At 44.0% G+C, this 14981-nt stretch overlaps 1 protein-coding gene across 3 annotated transcripts; it reads right to left on the reverse strand.

Annotated features, from left to right (window-relative positions):
* Positions 1–83: 83 nt before the first annotated feature.
* disp3 (dispatched RND transporter family member 3) lies at positions 84–13745 on the reverse strand. Of its 3 annotated transcripts, XM_020594583.1 has the most exons (22): positions 13630–13745; positions 13275–13376; positions 8443–9435; positions 8129–8348; positions 7852–7988; positions 7601–7735; positions 5984–6144; positions 5677–5816; positions 5478–5569; positions 5199–5363; positions 4722–4883; positions 4495–4641; positions 4277–4413; positions 3972–4141; positions 3742–3872; positions 3263–3447; positions 3022–3148; positions 2593–2738; positions 2337–2496; positions 2094–2207; positions 1789–1961; positions 84–1593 (listed from the first exon to the last, which is right to left on the reverse strand). In XM_020594583.1, exons 3-22 carry the CDS (start codon positions 9425–9427, stop codon positions 1237–1239), a joined length of 4044 nt encoding a protein of 1347 aa, XP_020450239.1. In that variant the 5' UTR covers positions 9428–9435; positions 13275–13376; positions 13630–13745; the 3' UTR covers positions 84–1236. The 3 variants fall into 3 exon arrangements, with proteins under 3 accessions (XP_020450239.1, XP_020450240.1, XP_020450238.1); XM_020594584.1 differs by lacking the exon at positions 13630–13745 and having other exon boundaries at positions 2337–2445; positions 13275–13617; XM_020594582.1 differs by lacking the exon at positions 13630–13745 and having other exon boundaries at positions 13275–13616.
* Positions 13746–14981: the final 1236 nt, after the last annotated feature.

Genomic DNA, 14981 nt, shown 5'->3' on the forward strand with positions numbered 1-14981 from the left:
CTGCTCCCCTGCACTGTTACATAACAATGCAGGAGAAAACAGTACTGAGCTTCCACAAAAGAAAAGACCTGAGGCTTTGTGCACCTGCTTTATTTGACATCCACAAGTAACTTACACACACGCACACACACAGACACACTCGCACAGAACAGAAATTTACTGCTCTTGCTGCAACTGAGTCAGTCCCTCTCTCTAACCATTATTGTGTTATGCGGTTTGACAAATGGCCCCTCACCTTCACTGTGGAGTGGACCGGAGCTGGCATCAATCGATGTTTGAGTGGTGCTCTAAATTGTGTGAGAGTTGTGGGGAGGGGTATCAGAATGGGTTACTGTGAGTGTCTACTAGGGCGTGTAGAGCGTACACCTGAGGAGCTGACAAGAGGTCTCTTTCAATTGGTGCTGATGACAAAAATAGAGACCTTGAAGCAGTTTGAGGTCTAAAATATAAACATGTGGCGAGGGTGAGAAAAAAGATCTTGTGGTGAGTACTGGCATTCACACTTCCTCAGCAGAATGTATGAAAGCTGCACATTGAGACATTTACATCACACAGTTACATTTAACAAAACTGTGCACAGTATAAATTTGGCCTATACAACTTTTAATCCAGCCACAGCAGGACATCATAACCTTTGTTACAAATGTGGCTGAAAACATAATTCAATGCACAATTAAGACAACACAAATAATTTAACAAGCGAGATGTTTCACAAAATGACCACTGTGAACACTAATCTTCACAGACGAAAGAATTCTGACAGCATTCACCACAGCGAGTCACAGAACAGTCAGTACCCCTTCACAGCTCGGTACGTTACGCTGATGAGAATCTGTGACTCAGCCAGTGTTTCCCAACAGTTACTCAATCATCTTCAACTCATGGTTGAGGGCGAGAAGAAGAATACTTCAACCTGAATCATCATGTCAACCCTACTTTGACTCACATAGCCATTTACACTATAATTTAGAAAAAATACCCCAGCGGGTAAGAATTTCTCCCAATACTTTCAATCCACTGATCAATACAAGTGAAAAAACAAGTCTTTTCTGATGACAAACTGTTAATTATGGAGTTGATTCTGACATCTTTGTGCTGTAAAGTACAAGATCAATTACTGATCTGATATTCCTCATAATCATGGAGGAAAATACAGTGCTAACAGTTCTCATAGCTTTGCGTACTGAGGACGCACTCCTCCACCTGACATCACTATGAATTGATGGGCAGTTGTGTTTATGTGCTGATTGACTGCCAGGCCAGTGCTCCCAGTTGTCCTCCTATCCAGCACAAAGCTGCTCCCACAGCTGTGGCCGCCATCACAATAAGGCTGGCCTTCAGGACAGCACTGGGCGGCCTATTAAAGTGGGCAGGGGCCATGCACGCCAACAGGGCCACAGTCACAGTCAGGGTAAACAAAATGGAAACGGCGGTGTTAATGGCCACTATCTGGCCAAACTTGGCAAAAGGCACAATGACACAGAAGAAGAGAGGCACAGTGGAGATCACTGTGGTGACGGCGCTGGACACTATGGCAACGCCCACATGGTTCACTGCCTCCAGGGTCCGCCTCCGTCTCTCAGCCGGAGGCTCCTGCAAGCAAAACGGCAGATTAATGGGACGAGCCACTCCTCTTTATTCATGAGCCTTCACAGCGCTCCTCTCCTTATTAACTCCAAAATCGTAGTCATTAGCTTCTTTTAACATGTTTTTAAACACAAGACAAAGTGTGGAAGCTTCTCTAATTGCTCATACGTGCTGCTGTGAAACAAATTTAAACTCCCCTACCAGATTATGACCAAACACAGAGGGCAAGGTCTCCCCAGCCAGCAGGTACCCCTCCACCAGGTGAAGGCAGTAATCCACTGAAGATCCAACAAGTATAGACAGAGAAATGGCCTCCACTGCTCCCATCTCCCAGCCCAGCCAATACATGACTGCCACCACCAGACAGATCACACCTGTTCAAGGCCATAAATTCAGAGTTACATACACATGATCGCAACCTAGGCCTGAATATTTCATTTTAAGACACATTTTTGGGTGTCTCAGCAGGTCATTTTGAAACCTGAATGTACCACTTCTTCTCTTACCTACTATGGTTATGAGTACTGGCAGTAGCAGTAAATGATGTGCAGTAAACACAGACACAGCTGCCACGCAGATGGCCAGAGACAGTAACAGACTCCAGAGGGCACTCTCCACACCTACAAAGACCAGTATTTTATTAGATTTTTACATGCAGCTGCTCTCACTCGCTATTGCCTATTAATCCATCTTGAAATTCCAGAAGAAAACCCCACATCTCTTTAACGTGCCTGCCACCTCTCACTTGCCTATGATTTCCATGAATATCTGCTTCCAGTGCTCACAGGTCTGGAAGCCTCGTTGCAGAGCAGAAGACTGCGGGAGGCTGGCGAGTTGCTCCTGGATGAAGTTCTCCCACTGAAGGAAATCAGAATAGGTTTGAAAGGAGGATTTCCCCTTGTACGTGGTCTTGGGAGAGGACAGGCAAAGCATTAGGGTTGACAACCAGCTCTGATACGTGCTGTGCTTTCATGCATTAAGATGAAAAGCTGAAAAGGCACTTACAGACTCAAAGGCCATAGACAGCCAGCGGACCTTGCCTCCGTGCATTCCCACTGCTCCGTGGGAATGCTGCCCTGGGAGCAGGTTGGGTTCAGGGAGAGAGTGACACTCAGGATGGAGCAGAGGCAGTACAGAAGACAGCTTGTTGCCTGAGGGGAACAGAGGAAAGAACAAACCCTTTAAAGCACTTATCTGAGCATTTATGGTCCTCTAAGTATGATTTTTTTATTAGACTGTTAAGCTTTCATTTGAATGCATAAAAAATTCACTGAGTGTCTTCTACCCAGTTGTTAAGTACTTTATATTTCTGTTTTGTACTGGTACTTTTGCTTGATGACCAATTAACACACTGATTTATCAAGTAGATTTTTCGGAGTTACATACTTTATATGATCCTTTTATGCTTCATGGTGAATTGTGTGCGGATGTTACCTGAAGGCAGGCACTGTGCTCCTCCTGGTTTCACAAGCTGTCTGTTTGCACTAACAGCTTTACAGATTTTGCAAAGATGCCCCATCTCCTGGAAAATATCAAAGTCTGGATCCAATATAATGCTGCCCTTTAGAGAAAATTAAACAACATGGCAACATTATGAAAAAAATATTTTCAAATCTGGCTTTCTATATCTATCTACAGCCAGATCGATAGATAGATAAATAGATGTGATCCTCACCATATCCCCAATAACATGGTTGTCCTTGTGTTCACTTCGGTTGACTCCCAGAATCCCAAACACCAAAAATACCATAGCTCCTGTGTCGACCAGAGGACGCACCGCTGGGCGGCCACACACACCACCACTGCATGGGTTGAAGCCAAATGTTTTAGATGGTTTCATACTGGCACTGGATGAGGGATCTTTGAAAACAGAACCAGAGAAAAGTCCCTCAAGGACAAGTATCCATGCTGTGTAAGTATCTGTACAACTACAATAATGTGAGCCCTCTAGCCAATTTTCCAGAGTGTGCCACTTTAAGAAATGATATTTTGTAAAGTGTCATACCACTGTATTTCTCTATTTTTAAAACTCAACCTGAGAATAAGGCATTTTTTACAGTGTGACACACAGTGTGACAACAGTTTTCCTGATGTGTTAACAAACCGTCTTTATGTTAACAAGGCTTTCTGACACTGTGACACTTCCTTGCTCACCACTGGGAAGAGGAGTATAAAAGGTTCCCTGTGTGGGCCCATCAGGCCCAGAACTGACACCGCAGCCAGGTGGGTTGACACACACTCTGCTGGGATGAGGTCTCAGGCGGCGCTGTGCAAAGTAAAGCCGTCTACGAAGAGAGAGCAGAGCTGAAATGACAGATGCCCCACTAAAACAACATGACAGTACATCTAAATTGTACTCGTATTTTTCCCCTTTGTGCTTTCACCTGCTGTGCTGCTGCGTAACTGCTGCTACATAAAAGGAAAACTCTGGCGTCCAGCCATGATGGGGGTCACATGAGCCAGACGTGATCATCCAGCTGGGGTACGGGTGGTACACATGGGTAACACACACTGTCATTCTGGTGGTGTAATTGCTGCAGGGCTGATTATATGCCTATTACAATAAAAAAAAAAAAAAAAAAGATTAGCCATAAGCTGCTCTGGGGGCACATATTACAGTTGGGAGACTTAACACTTCTACTAATTATAAAAACAGAAATCATGAAGTTGACTTGATCTGCTTCCAAACCTGAAATGATGGCACCTCCTGAATCTCTGTGCTGCACGGTTTCCACAGGGAGGGAGTGCTGATGTTGAGGGAGCACCGGTAAAGGGTTGTAGAGGTTCCAAGGTCCAACTTTGATATGTACACGGTCAGCAAAGAGCCTATAAACACAGTGCAAAGTGCCAAATTTTATAGTCATGGAACAGGCTGAAAATAAGGAGTAGTAGTGTTGAATGTTTTACTTGTTTGGTTGGTGCCCGAATTTGGCTTCACTGAGCTCCGAGGAACAGCAGAGGTTGTTGAGCTGGTGGCCTGTTGATGTGTAGAAAACTTAAATGCTGATGAGTACGTGTGGGTGTTCAAAGCGTGGGGCTTTTCCATGAACACACCTGCAGGACACAATATGCATCTCAGATATTTTTGGTATGATTAACTGGTGAGTAGTCCTCCATCATGGACGCAGTCTCACCTGAGCACATGGGGCAGGAGATGCCTTGACCACTGAGGTTGCTCCTCAGTGCCAGCAGAGTCTGGAGGTTCGTGTCCGGGCGGAAGAGTAGAGGGGCGTGAGTGGCAGGCCTCAGGAGACAGCAGCACCCGGCCGATAACAACAGAAGCAGGAGGAAGATGCCTGAGCCAGCAGGAAGACAATAATAAACAATGGCAGAGAGGAGGGTCTGAAGGAGTAGAAAGAGCAGCTGAGGGACAGATCAGGAGCAGGGATCAATCAAAGTCACTGCTGAAAAGGGTGGATCAATACTTTGTGAGAGGGACCTACTCTTCCTCTGGACAGACTGAATTCCCTCAAGACAGAGATATTACGCTGATGTGTGAATCATACATCATGAACTTGGCAGAAAATATCTGAAAAAACAGATGAATTTCACCCTGAACCCGGTTATAAAATGAGCTTAGCCATGTTCTCAGAGTTTATAGCAAATTTGACCTAGCACAGCTTTTCGTTGCTCCACGGCCGGCTCTGCCACTAAATGCTTCAGGGCCCACTGGAGATTTGTGTTCACCACACCCACATGCTGCTGCCCTGGAGGAGACAGAGGCATCTCCACTGATAGGGACAGAATGGCTGCATCGCCGTCTATGTCACAGGAGCCTGGCCGAGACAAAGACAAGTGCTTTAGTGGTGCAGCATTTTACAGCCTTGGCTCATTCACTCTGCCATTCTCCCCCCATTAGTCATTCGATGCTAGAGAGATAATAATCTCACCTGGTTCCATCTCTACTGACAGAAGTGCCACATCATCATCCTCATCTGACAAAGGGCTGTGGCTCACTGACAGGCCTGAAAACAGCTTCCAGCTTCAGAGGGAGGAGGCAGTTTAGGGAGAGAGACAGCTGAAGGGATCACATCTCTCCCATGACGAGCACAAATAATATCTTACAAAAGTAAAAAAATAATGTCTCACCAATTCGACCAGGCATGTTTGTGAGGCTCCACACACTGAGTCCATATACACAGGGTGGCTGGCATCAGGACAGACACCCAAAGCCAGCAGCAGCTGACAATGAGGGCCATGAATAGTCCAAAGTCATGCACGGCTGGGATCTGAGTGTCAGTGAAACGAAGCACAGTGTAAAGGAGCTTGAAACATTCAATTTGTGCTTATCGCATGAACATGGCTGTCTGCTGAGAGAAGCACTTCTATTCATCCGTAGCAGGGGAGTCATTTATACTTCCTGCGAGATCCTATTAACTTTCTCTTCTATGATTACCTGCGAGAAGGTGTTAGCAGCGTAGGCAGCTGCAGTAGTGAAGGAGGTAAGGAAAGTAGCACGGCCAGCTGTTTTAATCGTGTAGATCATTCGCTGCCGTGGCTGACGCAGGTGAGACGCCTGTCTGAAGGTGCTGATGAACACAAATACATCATCCACCCCTAAGAAATAATGAGAAAGCAAACCAAGCTGCGTTATTACATATTTCAAATGGGTTTCAAATTGTTTGACATTGGGAATGGGCTACTGGGAAATATACTTACAGTAAACAACCAAAGTGAGTACAACTCAACTCGATATCACTAAAATGTTACACAGTTACAAATTTGGGTCCACAAAGTAATTTCAGAAATATGTGACTAATTAAACTGTATTGAAAGATTAATGCTCACAAGCACCTCTGCCATTCTTCACACAGGGTTTTGTTGCTCTACCCTCAGCTTTGAATTATTCCAGAAGTTTTCTGTTGGATTCACCTTAAGGGACACACTTGGCCTGATCGTAGTTTTCTCTTCGTTAAAAACTTGTGTAAATTTTACTCTGTATTTAAGCACACGCCTCCGTATTTCCTGGTTGGCACTATGCAGTCACTGTGGTCATCCTGGCCAGGTCTGTGCTGGAGCCCATCTGATCCAACTTCATTTATTTTGGTTTCATCTGACCAAATAATGTGTTGCCAATATTCATCAGGCTTCTTTTTCATGTATTTGGCAAAGTTTAACCTTGCAGTTTAGTGCCTTTCTGTGACCAGCGGTTTTCTTCTTGGACACCATCTGTACAGGTTGAATTAATGCGGTGTCCTTTGCACTGTCTGAGCAGTCACTGAAACACCAATTTCCAGAGATAATCCTTTTACCTAGACAGAAGCCCTTACCTCTGCGTTTCTTCTGTTTTAATAGTGAATTATACGTGGCATCTTTTTTCAAGGACGGACACTGCATTCTGTGCTTGGTTGTATGACTCCTCCTATACCTCCTAACCGCTGCTGCAACCGTGTTCAGTACTGTGAAGCCTAATGACGCTCTTGTACCTTCTCATATCTTTAGGAAGTCTCACAATACCACCTGTTCAGTCAGTTCCTACGGTTATGGAATCATGTTGAATTAGACACAACTAAGGCGAAACTGAGAAAACTGTGGTGTTCACAGGTTATTTTATAACCTTGTTGAATTGGAGATCACAGGCAAACTGACATTTGTTGCACTGATGTTGTACTTTGGGGCCCATATTTTCAATGTAGTCTATATGAGCTGTTTGTTTTTGAATTACACATAACATGATCAAATACCCCTCAGTGGGACAACTCATACCACTCTCACATCTGGAAATGGGAATCTACTGCTAGCAGCTAGTAGCCTGACACTAAGCTATGCATTTGAACATTTTATCTATTTGTGTGCATTGTGTTAAGCACTTTTAATTTCCTTTGTGTATGAAAATGTGCTATATAAATAAACTTGTTTTGCTGGCTTTAGCTTCACATCTACCATGCATACATGACAATGGTATCAATCTTCTTAACTAAGCCTCCGCATGAAATACAAACAAGTATATTTCTCAAAATGAAAAACTATGCCTTCAACGAAAAAAGCAAACAGTGAATTTCTTTTGCCTTACCAATACCAATAATAACAAAGGCCGCCACTCCATTGAGAATGCCCAGGTACCTCACACCAAAGACAACATGGTATAAGAAGAGAGCCATCAAGCAGCTCAGTCCAATGCTGGCCAAACCGAAGAAAGTCAGAAAGACTACAGAGAGAAGAAAACAACAAGGAGATTATCAACATGCATATATGCTGCCAGAAATGTGCGCTGAAATACATATACATTAATATAAGTGCAATGAGAACCAGGTCATACTGTACCGGAGAAAGAGGTAAGGACATAGACGAGCACAGTAATGCAGGCTCCACTGATGACAGCCAGCATCATATCATTGTGAAAGGTGTGTCTCACCTCATCATCAAACAGCTCTGTTCCCCCATACAGCACCTTCACCTGGCTGGGACATGAGAAGCACACACAAAATAACATTGACTGTTTGCAACGATGTCCAGTACATGTCTACAATGCAGCAAACTAAAACCTCTGGAAGGAAATGATGATGTGGTATTGGCCAATACTGCAGTATGTTTTCCTGACCTTGTAGACTGCTTGGCCAGGATATCTGCATACTGAACCACAAAATTTTTGAAGCGAGTTCTCTGCTCATCGGTTCGGTCCTGCAGAGAGTAGTAGGAAGGAAGAGGAGCTCCAAAGTGGATTTCACTGCGTAAGAGAGAGGAGGAGAGATGCTCAGGGGACAGACTCTCGTCCACATACCAGTAGAACTGCGGGTGGGTAATGGCCAAACTCAGAGAACCTACAATACACAGAAGGTAAATCAACAAAATTAGATGGTGGTTCTTAATCCTGAAAATGTGTCATTTTTCTCACCTTCCTGTCTGAGCCCTCACCTTGAATATCAGCCAGGTCTGGACCCATGCCATCGTAGTAGATCTTCCCTCCTCTCTCACTGGGATAGAGGTAAGACAGGAGTGAGCTGGGTGGGGAGCAGTAGGATGGTCCCAGTGGCAGATCCCTCAACACCTCCAGAGGCTTCCAGCAGAACTGATGAAACTGTGGGTGTTGCATGAGCAAACGCTCCACGTGGTGAATTGTCTGCAGACGTTCTGGGGTGAAGATGTTGCGATCTCCCTCTCCTTGAGCTACAAACACCAGCTCAATTCTCCACAGTGCCTGGCTCTGCAAGTAATAATTGGAAGAAAACCTGCGCCTCCTAATGAGGGGCAAAGTAGAATTTCCATCCCATGATCTCTCCTCTTCACCCTCTTCTCTGTGATTTGAGTTCTTGCGCTTCCTCATTTCCTCCTGACCCAAATCAGGCACAGTACTTTTATCTCTACTCATTGCAAGTCCTCTCTTCTTATCATCTCCTGCTCGAAAGGGCTCGTTTTTAGAAGTGGAGGACATTGTGCCCTCATTAGCTGTTCTGTTGAATACTCCCTGTCTGCCCAGCTTCTCCAACAGAAGCTCCCGCAGGGCCTCAGACTCGCTGTTATCTAAGTCTCGCCTACGTCTGTCCCACGACCCCAGCTGAGACTTCACAGCAATGGTCAGGGCGTCAAAGCGCTCGGCAGAGAAGTGACTGTGAACCTCAAAGGCACTGTAGGAGAGGTCTATGTCCAGAGGAGGGCAGTAGAGGAGCATGTAGGCAAACAGGGTACATGGTAGCAGGACAACCACCCCTAGAACCACTCCACTGGCCCAGGGCTGTGTGTACACCCATGCCACTGCCCTCCACACTCCACATACCTCAGCATCCCCAGAGAAACAGCCCTGTCCTGCTGCATGCATTACTTCATCCTCTTCCTCCTCCTCCTCCTCCTCCTCCGCTACCCAGCTGGTCTGAAACAACAGTGGCTCATCTTCCATCTCCATGCTAGCACCTGTCAAGGACACATAACACAACTTGATCACTACTCACCTAAAGTAGCAGCCCTTTCTGTTCTCGGTGAAGATGAGCTACCAGCAGCTGACAAAATGAAGGACAAGGCAACTTCTAAAGTTGCAGTCATTGAGCAAGGACATGGAAATGAAGTCTGTCCTCAAGCAGCTGTTGGCAAGAGGCTTCCAAAGTCAGCTCGCATGGAGAAAATTAAGGAGGGGAACCTCTTTTTTCTCAGTAATGTATAAAAGAAAATGGTTGGCTTGGATCCCGTTTTAAGATGCTGATCTTAAGAGCTTGGGAGTGAGACAGACTACAAGCCGTGGTCTAATTCTTTCTTCAGTGTGTGCAAGCCATCATCCCCCAGAAAATGCTTGCTAGTGGCTTTCTACATATCAGCAGTCGGGGTAGCTGTGCCTGCTCTGCAGCAAATTAAATCATCTCACTTGTCTAATTACTGACAAGAAGAGTGAGTGGGATATTAGACAGAGTTGTGGAATAAGAGAGGGTTTATCTCCTGTAACGGGCAGCCTTTGACTAATAGAATAGTGTCAATAGGCGCCACTTTTTTCCACTCTTCTACACACAAGATATTGCAGACAGTTTGTATTTAAGTGGCAGAGAGCTTGCTAACTGCAGCAATTTATCCATTCTCTTTAGAACAGTGCTTTAAGGTCAGCTAGGTAAGACGGTTATGTGTAATAGATAGCTGTGCTCAGCTCTGTAGCTGACATAAAATTTCATCCAAAAAAATAAATAAATACAAATTCTACAATTTCATCAGTATTTGTAAAAATGATTAAGGAAGCATTGATAATTTATGGGATTTTTCTTTGCACTCTTATACATGAATAAAGTTGAGTTCATAGTGTTGTTAGGCAGAAAAATGTGCCCATGCCTGCTGCAGAAAATCACCTCCTGTGTGGTCACTGTGTCCATAAAGTCATAGTCCAGTTGGATCTCACGGATGCTTCATGACCATTAACAGCCTGTGCTCCGCAGTTTCTAATGCTAACAACTGTCTGCAGGTCTTGAACTAGTTTTTTTACAGTTTTCCTTTTTTGAAGAACGCAACAAAAAATGTGAAACCTTGAAAACTAAGCGATCCACATTGTGTTGAATATTCTTTGGAATGTCCTTTTAATATGCACACTTGGTCTTCCTGCACAGAAAAGGTGTTACCAGTACAGTACACCTCTCCACCCTTTAATGTCACCAGCATCAGCTCACACAGTGTGAACATGAACGTTCTGCTGGTTTAGAGGATAACATCATTAAATTTGCTTCTAAAGAGAGAAAACAGATACAAAATGGTGCAATAAAGTGAGCTGATTATTTTCAGTTACCTATGGACTACAGTGCTTTATAATTTTAAAAGCACAAGAAAAATAATGTGATTTAATATGCGGGGAGTAATTTCCATATTGTGTGTTGGCTGCTATTCCAAAATGAGCATTATGATGTTGTTGTCTGTAATGGGACAATGCAAGGCGCTCTCCCCCCACTGAACAGATTTCTGTTGAAGCAGTAGGGCCTATTATGTGGCCAATCTTTAAGAAACATGAGATATTAATATTTCAAATTTCTATTAATATTAGGTAATTATTTTATTGTAATCCCGTTAGATTTTATCTTTGTCCCTCCAGCTTGTTTAGACGTTGGTGCTCGCTGATCAACAGAACATGAGAGGAGGCACAAAGACAAGCACAGAAATATGATGAGAGAAGTAGAAAAGAGGAGAGAAAGCCTGGGGACTGACTGAAGACGCACACCACAACTGTCAACCATCAAATAAAGGACTAGCACCTCAGACATCTGTGAGAAGAAACTGCGCTTTCTGCTGCTTAATATTCATGGAAAAAATCTAAACAAGAGAACTATCGCCACATCTCTACAGCTCCATTTCTGTCAATTTCAGCATCAAAACAGGCTGATCAGTGGTGTAGATTTCAAAATGTGACAGTTCAAGGAACTCATTAGAGACTGACAGGCAGACTTACTGCTTATTAGAAAGTCAGGCCAAGCTCTATGCTTTATCCTAATCCTCTATTGCCTAGTGTATTTCAGCAGACAGCATGCAGGTACAGTGGAGGAAAAACACAGCCTCGGGGACCCATCCTTTTCACTCTCCTTGATGAATCTGACGTTTCTTTGCATCCAAAAACATTGTACCTCATGTACAACGATTATGAGCGGTGTATAGCTGCAGAGCACTGCGAGCAACGCAGAGCCTGCTATAACTAATGTGTTTACAAGCTGCCAAAATTGTTCAACAAAACCATTTTTCTGCAAAGATTAGGAGAACAGTCGATTTAAACCCTGCACAGGTGTGGATTAAGAACGGAGTTCAATTTGACATTCTGCTTTCTGTAGTCACTGGAATGAAAAATCTGACTGTATTACATTTACAGAATGTTGTTCTTATCATCTGTAATTTAGTTATAGACTCAAACTGAACAAGAGATGAACAATCAAAACAACATTTATCTAATTAAAATTGTACTTTTTGCAGGTTTGGAGGTATGATACTTTGTAGCCTATACTCCCTTGAAAGATGTTAACCTGCTCTTGTATGGTCTGTGACTCAATAGAGAACTTCTTCCATAGTTTTTGTTATTAATGTTATTTTATATTTTAAACGGGTGCAGTCCAGGTGGTCATGCTGTAGACCTGCCTGCTTGTTGGAAGTACAACAGCTGTATTTGATGGACTGTGTTGTGCAGCATGGAGCTGTGTTTTGGGCTGTCTCATGCATAGTGCTGAGCAAAAAGAAGGTTGAACTGTACATTCTACTAGACCACATTTTTCTGTATGTATTTTTTCTCCAATAAAAATGCGGATAAGGTGAGTGTCTGCGTTTTCAACCTCCACTACATCTTTGGATTCTGTCAGATACGTGAGGGGATCTCCGAGCAATCCCAGCACATTGTGAGCCTGAACCCTTCACCTATCATCATCTCTCCATCAGCCCTCCTCTCATTCTCCATCCCTCGACCTCTTGCCCTTTTCTTCCCCTGGTCTTGCTGTATTTTCTCTACACTTCTTGTCCACAATGGGAAGAGATTTGTAACCTTCATTAGTGACAGCAGCTAAAAATAACCCCAATACACCCCCTCGCCCCCCCTTCAGTTTATCTCCTCTCCATCTCATCCAATATGGATATCACATGCTGCCTCCTGCCCCACACACATTCAGCCTGGTGTAAACTCAGCCAGCATACCACCTCATTTAAAGGGGCATTGATTTCAGCACCAGCGCTCTATGAATATATTCCTTATGCATGAGCGCTCAGCAGTCTGTTTATAGCGGACGTGCCTTCCTATTCATTACGCAGCGTGAAGATGGAGTCCACGGTTCAAGTCAAACTCTAGAGATCTATTTACACCAAACAACAGTGTTCATTTTCTTATCGTCGATGAATTCTTGCTCTCGCTGAAGGGCGCGCACAGCTCTCAGTGCACGCAGTGAGAAGCATCCTGGGGATGTACCATGCAATATCTCTGAATCTGCTGAATAAAAACGTAACAAAGCCACATACTATACTGAAGGTAGTTTCTCTCCGGTAGGACAACTGGAATATAAAAAGAATCAACAAATCCAAACAGGCAATGAAGCCGATTTGCCCAAACTTACCTACTTCACTCTGATGAACAACGCTTTACTCCAAGCTGTCTGCGGGCAAACAGGACCAGCTTTTATTGATTTCTTTTTAAAAATTCATGACTTTTTCATTTTCTGGATAACTGCACAGTTTACTGTATTTAATATTGTCATCAGTAAATCTGTCAGAAACAAAATCCCCCCCTAAGCGAGTGTCTGCAACAACGAGGAGAGTCTTACCTGAGGCTGAGGAGACAAGAAACACAGGTGGAGCGTTCAGGCCTACTGGGTCCAGTTGTGATGTGCTGAACTTGTGCTCTGAATTTTCATTTCCTCCGCGCTCTGGTATGGGGAAAAATTATTCACTGCTTTATTGTTATAGTTAATAACACACCAAGAGAGCGAAATACACTAGAGGACCCCTCACTAGAGAACACCACACAAAAATCCACTTTCCTCCCCACACTCCACAGGAATCCTCTAATCACAGCACAGTTAATAATGTGTTGTTTTCTTGTCCTTTTATGCTTCCTGGTCCTTTCTCTACTCTCTCTCTTTCTCTCTCTCCCTCACGCTCCCTACCCTCCTCTCTTACCCGGTTGTCCAGGCGACAGTCAGTGAGAGACATTTCTTCCCAGAAGCTCCTCTCACTCTCTCTCCCTCTGCTTTGTTCAGCCTGCTATGCTGACTGGCTCACCGGTGGAAGAGAGACGAGGGGGCGAGTGTAGCCAGAAACCTTGTGCACACCTCTGACAGAAGGCAAGAAAGCACATAGAGATCTTATAAATGAACCACGAAATGGTGTTGGCTGGTGCCAATGTAATACAGCTGGTTTTATGCAATCAAAATGATGCGGTTTTTCACGATGCTGCAGTCCAGCCCCCTCCCATACTTGGTATGGTCCAGCCTAGTCTCAGTTGGTGGGGTGTTATAAGAGGATGATCAGCATAACTGGCTACAGTTGGAGACCAAGTGCAGGCAATTTAAAACAGTTACCAGAAATGGGTTTCATTTTTGAGGTCTGTGCTGTCACACCTTGAATTCGTTCAATTTGGTGTTCTATTGTAGATACGGTTTGACTGCTGTGTGTACAGCACTACTAATGCTTAATGGGGTTTGTAAATTCAGCACTGATTTGACCATTGTGTTTGCCTAGTTGTGCTAATAATGCCTTTCCCTGGACCGTAGTGCCCTCACTCACACTTTCACAACATTAATGGGCAGCTCTCCCCCTTACATGCCGCATTCAACTCATCCATCACCTCACTTCTCATCCTGTTCAGGTTTAACTTGAATTGACAACAAAAGGTAACCAACCATCATGTAGATGGGAGTGGATAACAAGTGAAACATAGCTCTGTGTAGCTGGTGCAGTGTGGAGTCAGACAAAGACAATAAGAAGTTTGGAGACTGGTGATTGTCACCTCAACAATGTGTGTGTCGGCACTCTTAAGGACACGGTTTTCATCCTGTGACAGACCTATCCGACCAAACAAACAGACTTTTTCAGTCACTTGAGATCAATAAAGTGAAGCAGAGCAAGTCTAATCACATCTGCTGCTGCAGGAGACAAACAGATTTTATGAAAACCAATCAATTGCTATGCATGTCGTCAATAACACCCAAACAGACTCTGTGCGGTGCCCTTTGTTGGGATTTAATGAGTCCCTTCCATCTTAACAGCCTTCATTCAGTAAACATGTACCACAAACATTGGCAGGCAAGAACTCACAGGCAGTTGACATAATATACATTTAAATAATACAAAATATACATTAATCATTCATTCATACGTCCACTCCTAGGTACTGAACATACACATGCAAACCAATGGGTTTTCAGAAAGACAGACAAGATGTGGTAATCACTCCCAGAGCTGTTTGATGCTCCTGCTATGGCAGGTCTTCATGAAAATGCCTAATTTTAAGGAAAACAATCTGTTTTGGC

This window comes from Monopterus albus, unplaced genomic scaffold (genome assembly GCF_001952655.1).
Source record: "Monopterus albus unplaced genomic scaffold, M_albus_1.0 scaffold23.1, whole genome shotgun sequence".
Lineage (NCBI taxonomy): Eukaryota > Metazoa > Chordata > Actinopteri > Synbranchiformes > Synbranchidae > Monopterus > Monopterus albus.